The sequence below is a fragment of the Molossus molossus genome, unplaced genomic scaffold (assembly GCF_014108415.1).
Source record: "Molossus molossus isolate mMolMol1 unplaced genomic scaffold, mMolMol1.p scaffold_m16_p_1, whole genome shotgun sequence".
NCBI lineage: Eukaryota > Metazoa > Chordata > Mammalia > Chiroptera > Molossidae > Molossus > Molossus molossus.
In genome coordinates this window covers 44,269,371-44,296,134 of record NW_023425344.1, presented here as the reverse complement: position 1 = coordinate 44,296,134, position 26,764 = coordinate 44,269,371, and the positions used below count along the sequence as shown (strand labels likewise).

The 26,764-nt window shown below is 37.3% G+C and overlaps 1 protein-coding gene across 1 annotated transcript in view; it reads right to left on the bottom strand.

The window, feature by feature from the left end:
• ADGRL3 (adhesion G protein-coupled receptor L3) overlaps positions 1-26,764 on the bottom strand; it is a 471,329-nt gene that overhangs the window by 208,358 nt on the left and 236,207 nt on the right. Inside the window, exon 6 of the mRNA XM_036253182.1 lies at positions 13,965-14,045. Within this exon, the coding sequence (XP_036109075.1) occupies positions 13,965-14,045 (81 nt within the window). The remainder of the gene's footprint in view (positions 1-13,964; positions 14,046-26,764) is intronic.

The following is a 26,764-nucleotide window of genomic DNA, read 5'->3' as shown; positions in this document are numbered from 1 at the left end:
AACAAATCTTTTTCCTATAAATATTTTATAGTTAAGAGCATGACCACTAGCAATCGTTTTAGAGTAGTAGGAATGGAAAGGGAAGTGGAGAAAAAGGAAAATAACTAGAGCTTAAATAAAATAGTATGCTCTTTCTGTCAGCGCAGATCTGGGTAACAGAAGACGGTGCAGGGAGGTGGTTTTAACGTGGCACTTGCTTTAAACGAGCACTGCGAGGGTGCGGGCCTGGGAAACGGCCCGCGCTCCAGCTGCTCCCGGGCCAGGTGGAAAATGGCAAATTTCGCCAATGTTTTCAAAGTACACATTTCAATAAAGTACAAAATGAAGTGCTCAATTAAGAAATTCTCCAGGGGGACTAGTTCATATGCATTTAAAGTCATCAGAAAATATTTTAGCAGGGTAGATTTTCTAAAGAAAAATAATACCGCAGACCTTTTTGCAGGGGAGATTTTAAAATGGAGGATTTGCTTCTACAAACCCACTTCCTATATCAAGATCACGTTTTCATATAACACGGGATACCAAAAGAAGCATCATTTAAAGCCTTGCTTTTTTTTTTTAAGAATTCAGAAATCTAAGACTACCGCACAGTCAGCGGGTGCTCTGGAGGGCACGGGCTCACAGGGCAGCCCACGCTCTGTGTTCTGTCTGCACGAACGCTTTTACCTTCCAGCCAAGCGTGTGCCGAGGGGGCCCGCTCCTGGGCACACACATTTGCAGTGAAGAAGAAAAACTGTGCAAAACAGTGAAGCGAAGGAGAGGCATGGACTCCTCGGGGACCCGAGGTGGTCTTCACTCTGTGGCTTCATTTATTCATTCATTAGTACTTAAATAAAGGCTGGCAGGCTTGCTTTTCAGGTTCCAGGAAAGAACTTCATCGAACTCAGTATCACATCAATCCACTAGTCACACTTTTCTAAATGAATTACATCTTGTTATAACTAACCACTTGGTGACAAAAGGGCCGATTCAATTACCTGTAAAAAGCTAATGGTCTCAGATTCCCCTGACATTATTTTTTTGTATCTCCTGCAGACTGAAAGGAAACGATTTCCAGTCACATTATTCCCCAAGAATTAATAATGGATAATTTTTAGTTTGAACGTGGATGATTCATCTTCCAGAACAGTATCAACAACTACCCAAATTATGCAAATTAGAAATCAAGGAATTCTCTTTTATTTCCCTCTCAACATATCCAATCAGTCACCAAGACGTGTGATGCTTTACCGGCAGTATCTATGACACCAAGTCGTCTTTATTCCCATTGCTACAGTTTTTAAGTTTACACTCTCAAGAACCATTTCTAGAAATAACCTAATTCTGTCCACTCTCAGTCCATGCCAAATGCTGGAGTCGGTCAGCGTTTCCATGCAGGAGTGGTGTGGACAGAAGTCCTTTGAGGTTCCCAGGATCTACAGCATCTCAGAAGTGCTGGGCGCAGTGCACAAGCATCGGGTAAAGTCTGAGCTACAAACCCTTTACTTTCTTCCTAGTTCACACCATGCCCACTGTGGACACTGCAGCCGTGCCCAGGTCCAGAGGCAACATAGACTAACCTGACCCACAGATTAACAGTCTGACAAACACCAGCCAAGTCTAAAACGATTCTTTTTTAAAAAAACAGGATCAATATTCAGTGTACCTAGCATGAGAATGTGATCCTGTGGACTCAGCAAATACAGTCTTTTCCTTGGTTATCTGTGAGCAGCCAATGCTCTTCCTCCCTGCGGGGACAGTCACTTGGGGCTCTCATTGGAGTCCAGGCATGTGTTCCCGCAGGGTGTGCTTCTAAAGGCTTTAGCACGGAGTCCCACAGCTATTGAAATCACCTTGTTTCCAAATTCTTCTGCTACCGCTGGATCAGGGACGAGAAGCCACACGTTACCAAGAGGCCAGTAATGTGGAAAATGGAGCGAAAGAAGGAAAGAGAATCTTCAGATAATTTAAGTGGTAAGATGGAAAGAATTCCCTCCTGCAAATGAAGTTTTAAAGAAAGACCACACCAATATGATTGGACTTACCTCATTCTAAGCCACTGGACATTCTCCCTGTAGTCAGTCATCTTTTAAATATCAAAATCAGATTAAGTACTCTGTGTAAAAACCCTTCAGGGATCCTCACAGCTCTTAAAACTGCTTTCTTGGTGCATGGAGATTCTTTGCTTGACCAAATTTCAATTAGGCTCCTGAACCTTCTCCTAGGCCCATCTGTTCAGTTCCCCATAAAATCCAGGTTTAGCAAGAATCCTGCTAAAGCAGTTTAACCAGAACTCTCACCCTGGATATGTGATAGCGCCCCCTACCTAATCTGGTTCCTCATCCCACCGTCCCCTGGGGTGTCTGATCACCCTGCCCTGTCTTCGGTTAGAATCCTATCAAGTGGTCCCTGAATTCCCTTCTCTCCTGATTTAGTAATGTCCTAGGCAGTGACACACCCTACCCCTCACACACTCTGTTCCTTGGCTGTAAATTTTCACTTATTCATGCTGTATTCGGAGTTGATGCTCATTCTATACCACGGTCTTTGAAAAAAATCCGTTTTGAACACTTAGCCTACTATCCAGCTCTGTTTTTTCTTTGAAAAGGCCCTGTATACTCTGAATTCTGCCTAAATACTCAGACTATATCCCCAGTACCTATGCACTCCCATGATGTTCCAGAAATGATCATGCCCAGTTGTTTGTTAATTTTTTTTTTTAATCTATAGATTCTTTCCCTGATTACGGGGGCTACTTCATGTGAACATTAGTCTTAAAAGACTTGGAAACTGCATCATTCTGTCAAGGCCTGGACCTATGAGGCCTTCATCATCATTTGCTTAGTGAACAAATGAATTGACACACCAGGACTTTTCTACTTTAGGGCCTTTGATTACACTATCCTCCCAATTTAATCACAGCCAACTCACTCTTATTCTTCACAGTTCAGCTCAAGAGTCACCTCCCTGGAGTGGTTTTCCTTGATCATCCACCTTATATATCTTCTTTATACCTCGAATCATAGCTTATTCATAATCTTGATTATTTAATGCATAACTGATCTATTGTTCACCTCCCCCACGACAAGGTCAAGTCCATGAGGGCAAACATCTTTTCTCTCTTGCATCTCCCTGTGCTGCCAGTCCCCTGGAGAGTACATGGCACATGGTAGTAACTCACGATGGTCAAGTCACATGAAAACCAACTGAATTACATTCAACTATATACATTTAGTTTTTGGCTTTTTGTTTTTCAATCCTCATCTGAGGATATTTTTCTATTTATCTTCATACAGAGTGGGAGAGAGGGGGAGAGAGAGAAACATCGACGCGAGAGGGCCGCTGCTCCAACCACCCAGCCAAACTGGCCAGGGCCAAGTCTATACATTTAAAAGGGTTTGGGGGGAAGATTCCACTTCCCATTTACTCAATAAGCACACGGCTGGGGGAGTAGGATAATGTTCTCTGTTTTATGTCTCCCTACACCACGCATCCCATAAGTATCTTCACACCCCAGAGAGATGTTAGGTAAGTCTGTGTGCACATTTTCTTATATTAAGGAATAACTCGGTGCTAGAAATACCATATTTGACAGATAATTCAGATGACCTTTTTCAAGGTGAGATTTGTTTTTTGAATTTTTTAGCCTTTCCTAACTTCAGAATCACCAAGACACAACTGCATAGAAAATGTTAGTTAAATACTAAGAACAGCTGACGTATAGTTTTATTGTTTGATACATGTCAGAGATTTTAAATTTAAAGACATTCACAGAGAATATGGTTATTTTTATATAAATATAAATAGGAAACCTGTAACCTAAATAAACCAATAGTATTTAAGGAGGATAAGAACATGGTGAACTCTCTTGAGGACTTATTTTCTTCTTCTTTTTTTTTTTTATCCTCACCCCAGGACACCTTTCCGTTTTTCTTCAGATAGAGTGGGAGGGAGAGAGAGGAAGAGAGAGAGACATCGACGCGAAAGGGACACATTCAGTGGCTGCCTCCTGCACGACCCCAACCAGAGCTGGGGACAAATCACAACTGAGGTAATGCCCTTGACCAGAATCGAACCTGTGACTCATTGGTCCGCAGGCCGACACTCTAACCACTAAGCCAAACTGGCCAGTGCAGGAGTTATTTTCTTGATCTTGCCATGTATGAGCTATGCTGAGTTTTAGACTAGAGCAATATAGTATTGCTGCTAAATTATGTTAAATAATTTAATGTTAAATAAAGTAATTTGCAGAGCACTCTATAGAGTATGGCCTTTCACATATAATATTTATTTGATATTTGATAGTCAAACAATCCGGGGAAAGAGGTTGTTGCTGTGGATATGAGATTTGTCCATGATCATATGGTTAGCAAAGTGGGGTTATCAGGATTAAATGCAAGTATTAGTATTCAAGCTGCATACTTCTGGGGAACTCTACCCAGAGGAGTCTGATGCCAAACATAATAGGAATACCTACTCCAGTGAGAGCAAATGTTTTTTGTTGGACTTAAGACTTGAAAATAACTGAGGGACTCAGAGCTGTAACTAACAAAGAGAACAGTGCTTAGTATTGAGCAAGTGAAGTAGCTTTGGGTGTGTAGCCAGTGCTGTTTGGGGTGCAATGGGCTGAATAATAACCAAAGTCAACACTTCCCATCCAGAAGCATATTCCTCTGCGCAGCTAAGGAAACAAGACCCTTCTCCTTCAACTGGATGCTGCACCTGTAACAGTCCTAACCCCTACCGGCCAGCTACAAAAAGGAATCCAAAGAAAAGAGATCTTTATCTAATCTCAGACAACTGACTCTGAGTAAAAGATATTAAAAATAATGCATTTAGCCCTGGCTGTTTTGGCTCAGCGGTTAGAGCGCTGGCCTGTGGTCCAGAGAGGCCCGGGTTCAGTTCCCGCTAAGGGCATGTACCTCGGTTGCAGTTTGTCCCTGGCCCAGGTTGGGTTGTGCGATGTGTCCCTTTCATGTAGATGTTTCTCTCTCTCTCTCTCTTCTCTACTCTCTCCTTCCCACTCTGCCTGAACAAAAAAAAAAAAAAAGGAAAAATGTCCTCGGGTGAGGATAAAAAAATAATAATAATAAAAATAATGCATTTACCAGATGTAACTTTTATAATAACCTATGTTCTAAATCAATTGTCCAGGAAAAACTTATTAAATTAAAGAAAGTACCCCTAAGTGATATGTGCACACATTTGCACACATACACCTGGGCGCACCATGGCACGGACATTGCAGCTGTGGTATTCAGCAGATGGATATGAGGGGGACTGTTGTTTGGAAATCAAGGCGGATTCCATCCCAGGCTTCAGTGGGGTCAGTCAGCAGAGCTATTAGCCTGCTGTCTGCTCCAGGCAGTGAGGTCATTAATTTTCAGTATACAGGAGTAAAATTATTTTCTGGTAATTACATAAATAATACCACTTTGGGGAAAAAAATTTAAAGGGACTATTTTATCACAAATAAAATATAAAATTTAGTACATTAATTTGTAAAATATTATCGGAATGCCTGACTTTTTTTGTTGTTGCCGTTAATCATCACCCAAGGATATTTTTCCATTGATTTTTGTTTTTGTTTTTTTAAGAGAGAGTTGAAGAGAGGGAGGGGGAAAGACAGAGAGAGAGAAACATCAATATGAGAGACACACATAGATTGGCTGCCTCCTCACAACCCCAACCAGAGCTGGGGATCAAACCTGCAAATCAAGTAGGTGCCCTTGACCGGGAATCAAACCCTCAACCACTCAGTCCTCAGGTCAATGCTCTAACTGCTGAGCAAACTGGCCAGGGCCTGACGTTTTTTACTGTATGATTTTAGACACCTCTTTTGAGACAAAAAATAAGTATATGAAAATAGCAAAAGGTACCAGAGTAGCAGTAGAACAAAGACATTTTATTTTATAAAAGAAGACAATAAACACAACAAACGTTGATTTGTTCCTGGGTAATAAATAGCATTAAATGTTCACACTGCTTGTGTCTTACTGTGTTCTTAAGATGAATGGTGAAGATGGTAAGGAATTTTCTTATACTATACAATGGACACTCAGATGCCCCATCCCTTACTGATAATGTATTTTATTACTAATTACTGGCTTTAGTATGTAGTTTTAGAAATTAAGTCACAGTTCCCTTTGTATAGATGAAAAACTGCCATAGCAGATTTTTATAGATGCCTGAGTTTGAACCCTGGCTCTAATATTTAATACTTCTCTGACCTTTATGAAGTTAAGAAAACCTTTCTATGTCTCAGTTGTTGTTTTTTTCCACAAAATTACAAGAATAATAATAAGAAGAAGAATACCTGCTTTATGGAATTTGAAAAATAAATACAATAATCAATGATGTCAAGTGCTTGGAATAGATCTGGGCAGATGCTAAGTGTAAATATTTAATGTTCCTACCAAATTCACTAAGAAAGGTGGTATCTACTGAAATATTATGATAGGCTCTCTTCAGGAACTGGGAGAGAAGGGATCATATATAGATAATTTTTAGTTTGAACAAATGATTTAAAGTTAATTTGATTAATAAATGTTAGCTAGCCCTGGCCAGTTTGGCTCAGCGTTTAGAGCGTTGGCCTGCGGTCCAGAGAGACCCGGGTTCGGTTCTCGCTAAGGGCGCATACCTTGGTTGTAGTTTGTCCCTGGCCCTGGTTGGATTGTGTGGGTGGCAGCGACTTGATGTGTCTCTTTCATGTTGATGTGTCTCTCTCCTCCTCCCACTCTATCTGAACAAAAAATGGAAAAATGTCCTCAGGTGAGAATAAAACACAATTTAAAAAATAATAAATAAATAAATGATAGCTATTATTACTACTGACTAGCAATATCTCACTGTAAAAAGTTGTGACATTTAAAACATACAGTACAAACTATTTTCTCTTTGAACAAAGACAAAGTAGGTATACTACCATTTTCTTAAACGAGACTAAAAACTAAATAAGATGAAAGGAAGTATGTCCTGGAACCTAGAGTAACAATATTAGGAGTGGACACAGGGAGCTGGGGGAGGGGAGAGAATGTGAATTTCAGAGACCAGAACCCTGGTCACAGCTGCTTAGAGACATCCTAATTTTGGTGTCTTTCCTTTGCCTTGAACAACAGCTCCAAAGAGAAACGATCCTATTCAAGTCAAGGATCATTCTCATTGGATCTGCAATCAGCCACGTGGATTCTGAGGAGAAAGTTCAGATCACAACAGAATTAAGTCTGTATTCACTGCCTTTTGAATACTAAGAAAATTGTTCCATCAGCCAAGAAGGATGTGGAACTCAAACTCTTCTCCTTCCTCCTTCCGGCTCGCTAAGAGACCCCTAAGATAAGTCAACTGAGAACCTAATGTGAAAAACTATCAGATCACACTCCTCTCTGGAATAATTATTTTCAATATTTGAATTATATGCCAATATAATTTAACTTCAATTAAATTCCATTATTGCTACATAGTGTTACAATAGTATGCCTGATACTAGAAGTATAATGACAAACACGACATCTGAATAAAGAAGTGACTGCATCCTTGGTAAGACTAAATGGGATGATACGTATAAAATACTTTTTCCCGTGTCTGACACAAGACACATACTTAATAAGTGGGAGTGGTGTTTATAATTTATATTAACAAGCTACACTTTTCCTCTATCTTGTAGTTGTTCACTGTGTACTTTAAATAAAGCAAAAATGTTTGCACTTACAAGGGTAGGAAAGAGATGTTTATTTAACATATTCAAAACATTCTGTTATATATATGCACGTTTCCTTTTTATTCCTTTGGGTTAAGAGTGGCTGAAGCTAGGGAATTGTGTTCTACCATACAATGTCTGCTAACCAGATAAGTTATCAAAACACCACATGGATATTAAAGAACGGACTGGGAACTCCTCAATAAGAATGCCAGATGTCTTGTTCCTATTTTATTTTAATCAATTTCAAATGTTTTTACATTTTGCTAGATAATATCGTTTGTTAATGTCTCTAATTTGTGATGCTAAATCTTTGGCTATAGTCTATTTTTAATATAGATGCACCACGCAGGACCATCTGTTTATTTTGAACTTTAAAAAAAAAATATTTTTAGTATGTAGATTTGCTGAATGTAATTCAATTTGCACATGAAGCTTTATGCCTGGCATTATTCTAGATCATTGATTACATGCCAATTGAACCATGTTTATATTCCTCAGTTCATTGAAAAAAAAGTAAAAAAAAAATAGATGCAGTTTTTCAAATATCCCCAAATATTTTAGATTTTTCTCTGAGTATAAATTGTAACTTTCAACAATTAGCAAATGCACAAATATTTAGTATTAGACTTCTGATTAAATATAAGACTCTACTTGAGAAAAAGATTATATAAAATATGATACAAATGAAATACAATGCTGTATTCACCAACTTTATTACCAGTGGTTTACCATATTGGAAGGTGAAGTGGATCTCATTACTTTCAGATTTTTATGTAGCAGAACATAAAAATATCATCCTTAGTAATATAAAGGGAGAATATTTTTCAGAATTTAATCTTTTGTTGGTTATTAACAGGAATTTATCTGACTTGATTTGCTAGGGTGTAAGGAATTACGAGGTTGGGTTCTATCACTGACCGCTAAGGCTGTTGTTGCCAAACTGTACAGGAAAACAATGAAACACAACAAAACCGCAAACAAAAATTGCCCCAACTGTTCAGGATGATGATTCAGCTTCCAACACAAGGTCTCACCCAATTATCTTCACTGTGTGGCTCTGACTGTAAGATAGACATGATTCCTGGATAGAACAGTTTTTCATGTGGGTAGTTAGGAGGCAAATTAAAGGTTGGGGAAGAAAGGACAGTTGGTGAGGAAACATGACCTTCAGAAGTGCAACTCTTAATGAGCCTCTCAACTCCCTTGTGCTTATGTACAAATCTGCGACAGAAGTACCAAGGTAGTTTTTTCATTTCCAATTATAATATATAAAACTGGCAAATATGTCTGAAAAGCATATAGGACTTATTTGCGTATAGAAATATATAACCAATCCCATTAAATGAACTACAAAATTATAACGAAGTTATTTTCATAATGAAAGTTTTAAAAGTAATAGTGCTTCTAGATGAAGCTGTTTTTTAAAAGTCCTGATTAATGAGACATGTGGCAAAAAAAATTACTGTAATGGTGAATGCTGATTCAGGATCTTACTTTTATTAAGTTGTTTATAGTGAGGGTTGTGACTATTTTTCTATTTATAGTGGCAGCTCTGGTTAATTACCTTGTAATGTATTGTGACATTAATGCACCAGTAAACTATCGGAATTTACACCCCTATTCAGTAATAATATCTGTAAATTGAAGAATGCATATAAAGTTACCACAGGCATAAATTCTGTGGCCAAATTCCATGTATAATCACGTTAGACTTAAAGAACAGAATCTCTCAAATTTACTCAACAGAGTGAGTGCCACTGAATTGATCTATTTTGGCTACTTGGAAATGCAGATCGCAACATTTTACTCAAGGCTGTTTGATAACTTGCTGCTATATTTTCCACATGGTTACTAAGAGCGTGTTGGCCACAATTTAAATGCACAATACCAAAGAAAAAATATAGTTGACAAACAAATGCATTGATTTCACAAAATATTTTTCCCTAAAAAATGAGCAAAAGTGAAAGAAATCAAGAGAATTGAAAGGAGGTGGGATGGTGACATGTGATTTAAAACCAAAATGTTTCATATGTGATATAGAACTTGAGGGGGCAAAAAAAGGGAATGAAATTGATATATCTATATTTATGTCTATACTATGTCATCTATATCTATATATTTTGAACAATTATATAATTATTTTTCAAAATAGCGTTTAAAAACACAATTTAATTTTACCAATGATTGGATCACTGTCTCAAAATAAGCACAAACATTATTTTTTTTAATTACCAAGGAATCCATAATATTTCAGATGAGAAAAGAATAAAATGGTAAAACATCTAAAGCAATATGATGGGTTATTGTATGAGAGATAGTTCATATTTTCTATTGAAAAGTTTCCTGTCCTAATAGTGATAATTATATTCATATATTCTTAAATGTTATTTTGTATGGCTAGCTCAATGAATATATAAAAATTAAGTATGATTTTCCTATAAAAATACAGTCAAGTCTGGAAAATACATAAGGAATTAATCTATAAAGCAATAATTCCTAAAACTTTAATGTACATATAGACAAGAAAAAAAAAAATAGAGCTACAGGTCAATGCGGGAAGGGGACTCTCTGGATATATCTTTGATAGTCACAGTATGTATAGAATCATAGTGGAAAACTAGAAAAAGCTAAAATGGTCAGCTAATATAAGTTTTCAGGCAGTTCAGAGGGCACTGCTATATAATCTTATAGAAAAAAATATTGGAGGTAAAATTCCCAATTATTTAAAGAAATTAATTTATCTTATTGTATTAATTCAAATAAAAGCCTTTAATATACATCCTATATTTATACACACACACACACACACACATAGATGATAGTTCATTTGTATAAATTAATTGCATATAAATATTATTAACAGTTTACAAAATAATTAAAAATAGTAAACAAAAGTGAGGGGTGAGAGTTGAAAGTTGAAAGGAAATACTCTATGGTTCCAAAATAATGGTATTATACCAACTCTATCCCATTTTCAATCATTTTTAGAAGTAAAATGTTACATTTAAGAAAAAAGGACATGATTGTCTGCAATGTTATTGTGGTGATTTATACAAACTCTATTTAATTGCAGCCTTTTAAAAAAACTAGAGCTACGGCACGTGAGCTGGTGACTTGAGCTGCAATTGCATTTATCACAGAGCAATTTAGAGGGTCCCTGGGTCCAAGTAAGGAGATAAATTACATGAGAACTAGAAGTTATCAAGATAATCATTCTAAGGTCCTGCAGGTCTCCAAGCTCCAAAGCCCAGTTTCTTCCCATCTGCCATAGCACTGAACCCCACACTACATAGTAATAGCCACATTTTATCTAGGGCCTACCAGATGTCAGACTTTGCTGTGTTTTACCCTTAATCTTCAAAAAGACACTGTGACATTCTCAGTTTTGATCTTCCTTGTAGTAGCTGAGGAAATTAAATAAGAAAGTTCTAGGACTCCCAAGTTTATTAGCTCTAAATCCTTTCATTTTACCAGTCAATTTTTGTCTTCTTGCCTTCTAGATTTATTTTGCTCTCTATCTGCCTAACTAGAGTACTTGGACATGGTCCAAAGTCCCCTCTTCCCTGTATGCATGGTCCTTTGGGTTGTAAGATGCAGTCTATGGTCTGAGTTGGCTGACTTGCTTTGGCCAATGGGATGAAGCAAACATGGCAGAAGCAGAGCCCTGAGAACTATTTGAACCCTGGGACTTGCCTATATATGTGCTAGGCTGCTGGGTAATGATAACCATACAGCCATCACCCCAGAGGACATGAAGTTGACCACCACACAAGCAATATCCCTCTCCTGCAAAACCAACCAGCCTGCCACTGCTGAACATCCAAGTCAGCATGCACGTGACTCAACCAACTCTGAGAATGGTAACAAACGTGTCTTGTCTAAAGCCACTAACTTTTATTTTTTTATGAATTTTTATTTATTTTTTTGTTACAGATATTTTACCTTTTTACCCCATTGGCACCCCCCACCCCACCCCCCCTCCACCCTGTCCCCGGCTTAGTTGTCCATGTCCATTGGTCATGCATACATGCATATAAGTTCTGTGGTTTATCTCTTCCCACCCCCCCACCCCCCATCCCCTCTTCTGAGGGATGTCAGTCTGTGCCCTACTTCCATGTGTCTGGGTCTACTGTATTCCTCAGACTGTTATGTTCATTATATTCCGTATATAAGTGAGTAAAGCCACTAACTTTTAGAGTGGATTATTACACAACCTATCCGAGACCTTACAGTACACTTCCCAGATCACACTGACAGCATGTCTGAAAAACTGAATTATATTCAGGTCACCAACTTGCATAAGTAGGCTTACCTCTTTCGCAGCAACAGCATCCTGCTAAGAATGAACATATCTAAAACAATGCATTGATTTAAAATTCATCCATTCCTCCTAGCCAGGGATTATGTCATAAGCATTCAAGCTGCTAATCAATATAGAAACATTAGAGGCATTTCTGTTTTTTTCCCTGTTCTGTTCAGCTAACTGACATGTCTCTTCAAAATACTTCTCAGACCCTGCCCCTGCCCCTGGCCACTCCTAATTTTCCAGTCACCTTTGGCCTGCACTTCTGAAACAGCCTCCCTCTGCCAATCTCTCATCTACACTGACTTCACAGATGTTTTTCTAACCTCAAGAGCTAATAGTGTTACAATGTCACATCCCACTGACTTAGGAAACATTGTTTTAAAATTAAAAATATTCCATTGTTCTTTTCCAGGATAAAATACAAACTCCTTGGCATGTGTAATACAGAACCCTTCACGACTGGCCCCATTACATCGCTCCAGTCTCTTCCTCTAGAACTGTTCCCATTGTACTGTGTGCCCAGCATATTTCCTTAAAAATATCACAACTTTCACACTATCTATGTCTTGGTTCCTTTTGCTTCCCTCTTCACGGGATTCCCGTATCACCCTTATCCCCTTTTTTCTTGAACACACTGAGGATGAGCCCTAGGTTGTCATTTTTAATTTCAGCCACTTAGAAATTGTTGTACGAATGCCTACTGTGTGCCAAGCACAGACCAGTGGCTGGAGGAGAAATAGTAATTATGACACTCTCTGCCCTCAAGCACCTTGGGAGGAGAAAGGAAACGTGCACACTGAAAAATCAAATACAATGTCTCAGGTGTACGAACTGCGGCAGGCGCCCTGCGCCCCTGGAGAACAGACACGTCCACTGAGCTCCTCCCTAGTACAGAGTCACGGAAAGCTTAGCAGAGGAACTGAAGGTAAAGCAGAGCCTGGAAACACCGGGAGAAACTGAGTGGGTACAAAAGAAAAGGTAAGAGACGCCTGGCTGGAGAACAGCGGGCACAGAAAACATGCCCATAAAAGTCAGACCTGGTGACTTTTATTGTATCAAGTGATTACCACTTTTTTTTTTTTTATCCTCACCCAAGGACATTTTTCCATTTTTTGTTCAGGTAGAGTGGGAGGGAGAGAGAGAGAAATATCGAAGTGAAAGGGACACATTGAGTGGCTGCCACCCGCACAACCCAACCAGGGCCAGGGACAAACTGCAACCTAGACACGCGCCCTTAGCGAGAACCGAACCCGGGTCTCTCTGGACCACAGGCCAATGCTCTAACTGCAGAGCCAAACCGGCCAGGGCACCACTTTTGAAGGTATAAGAAAATATACTGCATTACTTCAAAGTGAAAAATTAACCTTAGGACATTTTATATTAATAAAATTAAAAGACATGTCTACATCACACGAGCTTTATATATTGTAAAATGTTTGATAAGTATTTCTTAAAAAAAGAAAGACAAATTCTGTATTTAGATTATGTAATTACAAACGATATTTTAACTTTTATTTTGTATGACTAGTTTCTTTAAAAAAATCTTTAAATAGGTGGTATCTATTAAAAATATATAATTTTAATTTATATATTATAAAACTAAATGATATTAATACTAAAATGACTTTAAAAGAATAATAATAAATGAAAAATGTCAATTTGTAAGGAAATAAATCTATCAATGACTTAGATTAAGCCACCTTAATTTATAAAAGAAAATAAGAGAATAGAAGAAAGTACAAATAAAAAAATGTAATGGCTATTTGGCAATCTCTAAATCTAGGTTGGTTTACAACTGTGCTTCCATTAGTTGAATCGCTATGCATCTCTATTTCTTATTTAACTTTACAAACATTTCTCAGAATAATATTTCACACTTTTAGTCTATATATAAGACTTACTTACTGTCAGCAGCTTTCTCATACACCATTTCCCCCTTTTCTTTAAATTAAGAAAAACAAAAACGAAAGAACAACTTACCTCTTACAGGGGGTCTCTCTAGCTCAGAGTCAAGGTGGACTGGCGGAGAGATGTATGATACCTGGCCATGATGTGCCTGTCCTGTGGACCCAAAAATAAACATTACAGAGATATCGTAGTTACGTTTGTTTATTTAGTTTTTGTTTCATGATGTCACATTCTCTCTCTCCACACTGAATTAATAGACAACATAGAAACATTATGTGCCATCCAATCATCTACCAATTCAATCAGTCTTTCTACAGAAATCACCTTTGTTGTTGCTGTTGTTAAATTACAAATTTATTGTGGAGTCACACTTAAAAATACAATTAAAATGATTTTTAAAAATGACTTGGAAACGTGAAGAACAAAGACATACAAAATACAAGTCCTAATTTTTAATCGTTAGATTAAGCAGACATTAAGAATTTTATCAGTCTGTTATAAATGTTTCTAAACACTCTCAAGTCTTCCCTGATCACTGCAGATTAGTGAGGAACAGTGTGCAGGCTAGCAGGAATGTCATGTAACATTTTGACAGCAATTACTTAGGTAACTTTACAACCCAGATTAATTTTTATGATTTTCTTACATTGTTTAATAGAATACTACTCACAGGTAGATAAATTCATTCTTTTTTCCCTTACAAAGCCTCCTGCGAGCTCACATACATATTTGTAATATACTTTCTGCCTTACGAGTTAAAGTATTAAAGTTGATTTGAAGGCTGAGATGTGGTTGAAAAAATTGCTAGCTTAACAACAAAAGAATGCCCTGTCCGGTGTGGCTCAGTGGTTACAGCATTGACCCCAAGCATGGAAGGGTCACAGAATCTATTTCTGGTCAAGGGCACATACTTGAGTTGCAGGTTTGATCCCAGACCTGATCATGGCAGGTGTGGGAGGCAACCCATCGATGTGTCTCTCTCATATCAATTTTTCTCTTACTCTTCCTCTCTCTCCCTCCCTTCCACAATATCTAAAAATCAATGGGAAAAAAAGTATCCTCGGGTGAGGATTAACAACAACACAAATTTCTAATGCTCAAAGCAGCTATAGTTGTATAATGGTGATCCAGTAAGCAATTCAAATTTTAAGGCAAGAAAACCTAATTACTGAGTCAGTTCCATTTCTAAAGCTACTTTCTATAAAGGTCTGGGTAGCAGTAGAGGACCCTCCACTTTCTCTCTACAATGGGAATAGGCAGTGATATTTTACACATTTTCTATAGCAATTTACAGGGTTGTTAATCTCTTTTCCTAAACAAGGGAAGTTAATGATACATAGACTATGATAACAGTTAGAGTAACCTTCCCATTTCAAGTAATATTCGACTTGTAATAAACTCTGCTGATTCCTCTTATGAGGCACATTTCAAATAATTAATATGGCTCCCTGTTGATAGTAGCTGCTGTTGCTCCCAGCATTTTTCCAGCTAACAGCAGACACAGTGGAGCTGCTGTAATATACAGAGCCCCTCATAATGGTAAGTAAGAATATTGTGCATTCACGGGCCACGTTTCAGCGGAACACTCGGTGCACTGTTATAAAGGAAATAAGACAGTGATTGTGCACTGTTAGCAGTCCGTGTATAAACTAGCTTATTCAAAACTTCAGAGTAGCTGAATTATACAAACATCTGATGTTTTCTGATGTTGCATATTTAGTTGCAAAAACATTTTTGTTTTTAAGTTCCTGTGTCATGACAAATGAACTGGTTTGAAACTTTATTGATCATGTAAATGAAAATAAGAACCTGTCACTTCATATGGGTTCAACATAACCTCATCACATAAAGTAATATTGATTTCATGTCTAATCAAGGAACATGGCTCTGACCACAAATAATAATGACTGCCATGCACTCATTCATACATCATCTCCTTTTATGCAACCAACAGCACTATGAGGACTTAAAGGTAGGTACCAAGTTAATATTTTTATATAGAAGAAACAAGTAGAGCCCTGGCTGGTTTGGCTCAGCGGCTCGAGCATCAGCCCGTACACCAAAGGGTCACGGGTTTGATTCTCGTCAAGGGCATGTACCTGAGCTGCAGGTTTGACCCCCAGCTCACCAAGTGCAGGAGGAAACCAACCGATGTGTCTGCCTCCCATCCATTTTCTCTCCCTCTTCCTTTTCACTCTCTCTAAAAATTAATAGAAAAAATATTCTCAGGTGAGGATTAACAAACGAAAGAAACAGAAACAAGCAGAGGAGATTAAGCATCTTGCTCAAGTACATGCAAAACCAGTGGCATTTTGACTTGAAATCTAAAGTGTAACATTTTCCTCAAAGGCCATTGTGGGTTTTGGAAAAAAAAAAAAATTTTCTATCTTCAATCTTTTTTCAACTTTCATTTAATTTTTATTTCACTGAGGAATCATGTGCAATTTCTACTAACGTTCAAATATAGAAAAGACTTTACCAGCACAAAGTACGAGAAAAAGCTCCCATCCCCCCCCATCAATAATTTACTTGCACATCAGAACACAGAAACACATTTTTATTATTATTATTATTTTTTTTAATCCTCATCCGAGGATATTTTTTTCCATTTTTTGTACAGACAGAGTGGGAGGGAGAGAGAGGAAGAGACAGAGAGGGAAACATCGATGTGAAAGGGCCACATCGAGTGGCTGCCACCCGCACGACCAACCAGGGCCGGGGACAAACTGCAACCGAGGTACGTGCCCTTAGCGGGAACCGAACCCGGGTCTCTCCGGACCGCAGGCAGACGCTCTAACCGCTGAGCCAAACTGGCCAGGGCCAGAAACACATTTTTAGAACCAGAGAATCTGGAGGGAGAAAGACATTCGATAGCTTATAGTGCCGCAGCCTCCTCACCTCTGAAGCATCCTAAGTAAGCCATCGCTTTCCAGGTGTGTGGGGCATGACTTTTCGGTTGTGCCGAGACAGGTTTAGAGCTATTCATTTATGAAAATATATACTTTTTCTCCCCATTAGGCTTTGTCTACTAATGAAAGGCAGTTTAGATGAACAGGTAGGACCATGCCTGGGGAACATAATTGCCTGTGTTGGTATCTGGACTCTGACACTTTTTAGCCATATAACTATTAGCCATATAAGTTAGTTGCTAATGCTAGGAACTATCAAGCTGTTTAACTTGTATGTGCCTCAGTTTCCTCCTTTGTATAAAGGGGATGATAACAGCACTAACCTCATAGGGATGTTTTAAAGACTAAATGAATTTATACATCTGTGGTAATTAGAACAGTGCTTGGTACATAATAAAGTACTTAGATTTCTTAGCTATTATGGTGAATATAAATTATTTCATTCATTAATTCATTAATCAATATTACTTGAGTGCCTAATATAGGAGAGGTGTCCTTTTGGTTGGTTGACATACATCACACAACAAAATCAATGATGATCATATCCTTATGTAGGGGGAGACAGTGAATATACAATTAACACAATAAACACATCAATAACACTATATTTATAGGATGCCAAGGGAAATGAAAACAAATTAGAACAGGCCAAAGGGCATCTGGACTGGGAAGGGCAGCTTGCAATTTTAAAGAGGGTGATCATAGCATTTGAAGAGTTCAAGAGCAGACAAGAGATAATATCTGACTTTCATAGGAAACAAAAAAGATAAAGCTATAGATAAGGGAACAAACCTAAATTTAATAACTAAGAGTAAAAGAACAGAATACACTGGTATGAGATGCTTTTTCCTAACACATTTATTTCAAATTTTACACATATTCATAGGTATGCATGTGACCAATGAATAAGACATAAATAAAATAAAAAGATATATAATTGGGAAAATGAACACAAGTGTTTTTCATACAGTAAAAACAAATTTTACTACCACAAAGTCCCGATGGGTTTCTCCAGTTATACCATTTTCCAACTGAAATTTTCCTCATCTGCGAGATAGTGTTGTAAACAGGTTTATATCCCTCCCGGCCAATTTTATGCCTTTGCTTTGTTTGCTTTAGAATTTCAAATTCTGCTCTTGATTATAATCTCTAGAGATATAATATTTCAGTAAGAAAAATAAAATAGAGCTCAGATTTTTGCTCCTGGGGTTTTTAAAATAATATTATCATTTTCCTTTTACAATCTCTAACGGGATAACAAGTTACATCTTTGCATCTCTCTGTCCCACTACAATAATAATTCTGTGCAGAATGTAGGAACCTATACTAAACTACATTTAAGAATGGCATATGGAATTTTTGAAAGTTTTCCTAATACTCTTAGAGCAGCTAAGCCTCCTCAAAAAAAAAAAAGTTTATTTCCTTGTGGAAAATAATCTCAGCTACTGATAAAAAATACCAGAGGTCAAATGTCTTGTTTGTGCTCACAGAATATTGGGCATGCCTAGTTATAACAGCTTGCTTTTTTTGTCTTCAAATCCCAGTCAGACCATAACCATCTGGCATGTATCAAGTCAGCGTTCAGGTGAAGACATAAACCCCAATCAAAAGTAATCGTCAAATAAAAGATTTGTAAAGTTGCCAATTTGACACCTATCTTTTCACTCTGGTTTCCTTTTCCTTTTCATCTTACTACTCAGAGTTATTTTCAGTGAATTTAGTAAAATATGAGGTAGCAGAGAAACAACTACATGCTTGACTTACTGAAGATATCAAGTCATTGACGGAGGAGCAAAGGTCACTGATGGGCTTCTTCCCACTGGATATTACTTGCGACACAGAAAACAGAGTAATGTGAAACTAAGGGAACTTTCTTGTGTGTGTGTGTGTGTGTGTGTGTGTGTGTGTGTGTGTGTGTGTTTCAATCGGCAAATGTTTCTCTAGTCCCACTCCCACTCTGTGGTCAGTAGTAATGATGCCATGTGAACGAGATCTTAGAAGACCTCCACCAAGAGATTTCGGTCTAGACGCGGGTTAAGCGATTATGCGAAGGTCTGTATGTACCTTGACAGAGATGACAGAGAAAAGCACAACGACAGGTCTAACGGAGGGTAGGGAGTGTGGGACAGCACCTGAGGAGGCTGAGCGTGAGGAGTGGCCAGTGGTAGCCCAGGGAGAGGACGACAGGCAGGGGCAGCAGAAGGAACATTCTAAGTGGATGTCTACAGATCAGATGAGTCAGAGGAACAGGGGCCAGGGAACCACAGGTCCAGTGTGGGCAAAAAGATGATTAAAAATATAAACATTTTCAAAAATGTACAGAAAAGGAAAGAATAAAGAATAAATCTCCATGTGAAAGGTACCCTTCCTGGACCAGGAGGGTAGAAAGCATCCTATCGACAAAGAAAGGGAATTCAGGGCCAAGAAAGCCACATCAACAAACCTTGTTACTTCACTAACTTACTTCCCCAACTCTTCTGTCGTGTCAGTTCTTCACAAGTTTCTGGTTTCTTTGTCTAAAAGGTATGAAAGCTTCCTGCTATGTTCACTTCTTTGAGTTTCATATTTTTATGCAGCACCTGTACATTAGAAATTAAACTTGCTCTCTCCTGTCAATCTGTGTAATGCCAGCTTAATTGTCAGACCAGCCAAAGGACCTAAAAGGGAACCAGGGAGGGTTTTCCACCCCATACACATGCCTGTCATCAGCTGCATCCATGGTCAGCTAAGTGCCCATTGGTTTCCCTCCCTTCGCTCCTGCCTCCTGCCCATCCCAGAATATTAAAGCAAATCCCAGACATCGTATAATTTCAACTGTAAGTTATTTGAATATGTATCTATAAAATGAAAGAGTTCTTTAAAAAACAATCATAATACCATTATTATACTTAAAAATTAAGAAGATATATTATGAAAAATGAATTTAATGTAAAATTCAATAAAGCAACTTGTCAGGAAAAATCAACAACAGATGAAGCCTTTCAGCCTGCAAATTATCACATTGGCCCCAGTGTTGACATTTTGTTGGACTGAGGAATTCTTTATATTTATGATGAATTTCAGGTGCTCACAAATATAGAGAAAATATATTTTATAAAACCATACAACTGTTTTTCTTTCACAAACATGAAAATAGAGTTGGTAGTTAAATGACAAACACTGAATTTTTGAAACATCACTTCAAAATGATTCCTTGGAGTCTCAAAAACCTATTGTAGCCAGCATTACGATGACAACCTAGAGAAAATATATAGAAAAAGAAACGAGAGCACTATCTTCCCTGAATTTCTAGTTTTTTAAATAATGCTTCAAAAAAAAAACCAAAAAACAGGCATGAGCACATTAGAAAACCGAAGATCACATTAATAAAAACGGTTATTTTCTGGGCGCCTAATACTAGGAAATACCATGTGAAGTAAATATTGTTTTCCATTTAAATAATGAAGTAACTAAAGCTCCATAAGGTTAAGTGTATTTTCAAGGTTACACCATAGGCTATGTGGGAACCAGGTTTGAAGTCCAGAGAAAAAGTTCTCACTATATAGGTCACTGCCCCCTTGTCCTACAACTATATCCACATGGGTGGGGTGAGAAGGGAAATACACTATACTGTCTGAAACTTAAGAAATGTTTAATTCTCTATTTTCAGGCTACCTAAAATTACTAAAGATTAAATCATAGGACAATCAAGATTCTAAAATTACTTTTTTCAGACAACATGTAAAATGTTATATTCTACAAGAGGTTAACTATATGAGACTTCTCCTGACATTTTTTTAAGTAAAGGACTTAAAAAGCTAGGGTTCGGTAATACGTATCTCTTTGAATCATTTTGATTTCGAAAAGCTGCTGGAAAAAATCCCTTTGGCGTGAACCCCCACACATATACTCACATCTTTCCTATTTTTTTAAATGGTATTGAATTTATTGGGGTGGTATTGGTTAATAAAATGATGTTTCAGGTGTATAGTTCTATTATACATCATTTGTACACTGTATTGTGTGTTTACCACCCCAAATCAAGGTTCTTCCCATCACCATTTATCCCCCTTTATCCTTTGCAGTCTCCCCACCCCCTTTCTCTCAGGTAATCACACTAATGTTGTCAATGTCTATGAGGTTTTTTTTTTTTCTTTGTTTAATCCCTTCACTTTTTCACCCAGTCCCCCAAACCCTCTCCCTGCTGACAGCTGTCCCTCTGTTCTCTGTATCTATGAATCTGTTTCTGTTTGTTTGTTACGTTGTTCATTAGATTCCACATGTAAGTGAATTCATATGGTATTTGTCTTTCTCTGACTAACTTAGTTCACTTAGCATAATAGCCTTCAGGTCTATCCATGATGTTGCAAAAGGTAAGATTTCTTTCTTTTTTTATGGCTGAGTAGTATTCCACTGTGTAAATGTACCACAGCTTTTTTTATTCACTCATCAACTGATGAACACTTGGACTACTTCCAAATGTAGGATGTTCTAAATAATGTGTAATAAATATAAGGGTGCATATACTCTTTTGAATTAGTATGCCAGGTTTCTTTGGCTGTATTCCCAGAAGTGGAACCACTGGGTCCATTTGTAATATTTTGAGGTAATTCCATACTACTTTCCACAGTGGCTGTACCAATTTGCAGTCCCGCCAGGGCAAAAGGGTTCCCTTTTCACCACATCCTTAAGCCCTGGCTGGTTTTGCTCAGTGGTTAGAGTGCCAGCCTATGGACCAAAGGGTTGAGGGTTTGATACCAGTCAAGGGCATGTACTTGGGTTGTAGGTTCAGTCCCTGCTTCCATGCAGGAGGCAACCAAATGATATGTCTCTCTCATGTCAATGTTTCTCTCTCTACCTCCCTCCCTTCCTCCCTTCCACTCTCTCTAAAAAAAATAAAATAAAAAAATCAATGGAAAAATATCCTTGGGTGAGGATTTACAACAATAGCAACAAAAAAGCTACCTGAAATATTTTGCTTACAACTTATGGTTGGTAGATTAATGGTCCCCCAAAGATGCCTACCTTCTAATCCCCAGAATCTGTGAATATGTTATGGCAGAAGGGACTTTGCGGATGTGATTGAGGTTGAGATGGGGAGATGATGTTATCTAATCACAGGAGTTCTTAGAAGTCAAAAAGGAAAGCAGAAGAGTCCTTCAGAGTGACGCAATGTGAGAAAACCTAGATACGCCATTGCTGGCTTTGAAGATGGAGAAAGGGGAAGAACCAAGGAATGGGGGCTACTTCTAGAGGCTGAGAAAGACAAGGGTCCTTTCCAGAGTCTTGATGAAGAACTGATTTTAACTTGATGAGACCCACATTGTAGTTCTGTTCTAGAGAAACCTAAGATAATAAATTTGCATTGTTTAAGCCTTTAAATCTGTAGTAATTTGTTCCAGCAGGGATGAGAAACTGATATACATCTTAATAACTGGTATTCACTTTAATTCTGAAAAATCCTATTCGTATTAACTGTACTAATTATTTGAAGAGCTAATACATGTACCTAGTACATAGTCCACTGGGACAAAATGATAACATCTAATCAATCTGATGACTTCCCACAGGCAATCTCTCTTTCCAGTATCCTGCATATATCTTTTTGGAGTTATTCTATGCTCTTAATACTAGCTATCTCCCCATCACCCCCCCCCCACACACACACACACACATATTTATTTATTTGAATTGTTGCCACATTTAAATACATGGATATTCTACATTTTGTCAAGCATGCTCTTAAAGGTAATTTAGAACTTTGACTGCTTAACCACATCTTTCCAATACATTTAGATCCCTGCATTGTAGTACTAAGAATGTACTGCATCCTAAAATGTCTCCAAGAGCACAGATAACACAACAGTCTTTTATTAAGAAATAGGAGAACATTTCACAAGCACATGTAATAACTTGATGATTGTAACTAAATGATAAGTATAAAACACAAGTATATATAGTGAGATGGTTCATTAGACAAAACAAAATATCAGAGATGGAATGATTTCTTTAGAAATCATCTAGCTCAGTCCAGCTGGTGTGGCTCAGTGGATTGAGAGTCGTCCCATGAACTGAGAGGTCCTGGTTCGATTCCCTGTCAGGGCACATGCCAGGGTTGCAGGCTCAACCCCCATCAGGAATGTGCAGAAGGCACGTGTCTGTCTCTCACATCAATGTTTCTATCTCTCTATCCCTTTCTTTCTCTAAAAAAATCAGTAAAACTTTCTTTTAATCCTCGCCCGAGGACATTTTTGCATTTATCTTCAGATAGAGCGGGAGGGAGGAAGAGAGAAAGAAACATCGATGTGAGAAAGACACATTGAATGGTTGCCACCCACATGACCCCAACTAGGGCTGGGGACAAACTGCAACCGAGGTACATGCTATGCTCTTAGTGGGAACCAAACCCGAGACTCTCTGGTCCGCGGGCTGACACTCTAACTCTGGTCCGCGGGCCGACACTCTAACCGCTGAGCCAAACCGGCTAGGTCAATAAAACATATTTTTTAAAAAGAAATCATCTAGCTCAACTTCTATAATTTGGAAGGAGTAAATAGGTTCAGACAAGAAAGAGGACACACCTAAGGTCACTCTGTAGTTGAGGGCAGAGGCACACACAGGATAATAATTATACAAATCCTAGTAATGTGTTCTCTTCCCTATACTACTCTCTCTCTTTATCTTTTAAAAATATTATTATTAAGGCTTTATTTTTTTTTTTTTAGAGCAGTTTAAAAGTCACAGCAAAACTAAGAGTAAAGGTATAGAGATTTCCCATATATTCCCAGCCCCCAGACAGGTATAGCCATTATCAACGTCCCCCACCACCATGGTACACACGTTCCAATTTATGAAGCTGCACTGATACATCATAATCACCATAGTACTGGGGCTCACTCTTGGTTTTGTATATTCCATGGGTTTGGACAAATGTATAATAATATATCTATTATTATTGTATCATATAGAGTATTTTCACTGTTCTAAAAAATCCTGTGTTCCACTTTATCCCTCCTCCTTTCTTTATCTTTTTTTTTATGATAGAAAGTATAGAAATTATAGAAACTTGGTTGGCTAACAAAATAGAGCTAACAATGTTGTATAAAAGTAAGATTTAGAGTCAATTTACTTTTCTGAAATTATATAGTTCATAGATTTACTGAGAATAGTGAAATAATGATTATTAGTGTTTAGTACCAAAACAAGTTTCATTATATTTTAATTTATTTACTCTTCCTGTCCCTTTAATAAACATTTCCTTTGGGGTTATTTCATTGTTATGGTGTGTGTATCTGAGATCTTATTTATTAGCCAACAAAAAGGGTAAACAAATAATAAAACGTATGCCAGATGTGGTCTTTCACTGTGAAATAACTATATTTGTTATTGCCTTTCAATGTAATGAATATACAAATAAGTAAATTGATTTTAGAAGATAACTTTTTGAAAAATTTTTATTACCTAATTTTTAAAGAGAAAATATTTAGACGATAATTTGGATTGACGTGGAATCAATCTTTGTCTTGATTTCTGACAGTAAGAATCTGATTATGTAGCAGTATATTGAAATGTAGGCAATCTTGGCTATTGATTCAAACTTTGTTATATATCAGCAGCATTTTGTGCTAATGAAGTAGTTATCATCTTCTTGGTGATACACCTTGTTCAAGAATGAGTCATTATAAAATTGTAAATTTTTAAAATAAATTATTTAATGTTAATTTTATACTGGTTATTAATCTTGGAGCTTGCAGAGACAAAGTAAAATAACTCTTCAACTCAGATAATGACAAGAGAAAGAAAGGAACTGTGAATGAACTTTCATCAATTCCCTCTCTTACTCTTCTTCATTAGGACAATATTTAATGAGTGCCTAGCAGGTGAATGACACCAGGAATAAACCAGTAAACTGTCAACTTTTGGAATTTACAATCAGATATAAAATTATGGTTTCAAATGGGAGATCCATTTGCTAAGCTAAAGAGAGTCTGATAAATATGTGTGTGACTCACAGTATGTGTTCCATACATACTTATTACTTTTGTCTATAAGAAAGACAAAAATAACCTTGATAACTGAGAAGCAAAATTTCCTTGTGTGACTCAGGCCCAGTTGGCAGGGGAACGAATATAAGGCAGATGCTGTGACTCTGGAAAGCTTAAGTTATCTGCATGTTCAATCTGCTAATTCACTTGTGATATCTGGAAACAGGATTCACCAGATTATAAAGGACTTTTGAAGAGAGAGAAAAGAAGTGTTGCCCATGGTATCTGATATATGGCAGAAATTACATAAAGAACACAGTCTATGGATTTTTTGAATACATATTTTTACTCATAATTCAATTTATCTATCAAAATAGGTAAATTAATATTTTAAAAGATACCAATTATTTTAACTTTTTCAATATGCAGCCTATACCAATTTCCAAGAAAACAAAAGGGTGAACTAGATTTTATACTCATTTAAAAATATATATGTTTTGCCCTGGCCGGTTTGGCTCAGCGGTTGGAGCGTCGGCCTGCGGTACAGAGAGACCCGGGTTCTGTTCCCGCTAAGGGCATGTACCTCGGTTGCAGTTTGTCCCCGGCCCTGGTTGGTCGTGCGGGTGGCAGCCACTCGATGTGTCCCTTCACATCGATGTTTCTCTCTCTCTCTCTCTCTTCCTCTCTCTCCCTCCCGCTCTATCTGAACAAAAAATGGAAAAATGTCCTCGAGTGAGGATAAAAATAAATAAATAAATAAATAAATAAATAAATAAATAAATAAAAATATATATATTTTTATTGATTTTAGAGAGATAAAGAAACATCGAAGAGATTGAGAAATATTGATTGGCTGCCTCCTGCTTGCCCCCTAATGGACATCAAGCCTGCAATCCAGGTATGTGCCCTGACTGGGGACGATGCTTAGCCACCTGAGCCATATGGGCCAGGGCTATATTCATTTTTTGTTATGAAAATTTGTATAATATTTTAAAATGTGTGTTCTCCAGCAATTGTGTACTACTTTGAAAAATGAGAATAGCAAGTATGTGTGCATATTTTATATTTATATTTGTATTAATAGTTATACACACATACAAACCTCAGCTATTCTCGAATTATTCTAGAATTTCTTAAATTTGTTTTAGCATTTGCTATAATTTTATAAGTAATGAAACCAAACATCCTTTCTCTTTTCTGACTTGTTTTTCCTGGAAGAATAATCTAAATGAACACATTTAGTGAAGACAGTTCAGATATAAAACTCCATGAGGATTAGAAGCATAACAACTATAGTTTCTGTCTTCTTTGTCATCCTAGGACTCACTAAGATGTTTTAGACATTGCAAGAACTCAATGGATTTTTCATGAAAATTCATATTAATGATATAAAAAAAAATTAAGATGATTTTTTTTTTTTTTGGTACGTGCCCCTAGCGGGAACCAAACCCAGGACTCTCTGGTCCGCAGGCCTACTCTCCAACCACTGAGCCAAACTGGCCAGGGCTTAAGATGAATTTTAAAATTGCTACCCTTCAAATAATAAAAAAGGCACATACTGAAACTCTGGGAAATTTTTTTTTGAAAATATAAACAAATCCATAGTGCAACTAATTTTGTTTAATTGAGAAATGTTACAAATTCGATAACTATGTTGACTCCCTTGTCCTGCCATTTTTAGCAGACAAGATTCATGAAGTTCTTGATTGTCTTTATTAAATAAGATACATATCAATTTCCCCAAGTATACTTTAACCAAATGAATTTATGTAAAGTAGGTCTTAAAAAAATACTCTTCTAATGTACTTTTATCAATTTTATTTCCCCCAATAATATAATTATTAAGGAGGTAACATCACATCACTATGATAAACAATGAAAAAGTTAGATAAATTGACACTATATTTCTTTTTTTTATCTGTTTTTAACAGAATTGAAAATAGTTGATGCCATAAAAGGTTGAAATTATGTGTTTAGGGCATCAGGTTATGGTGCCTAA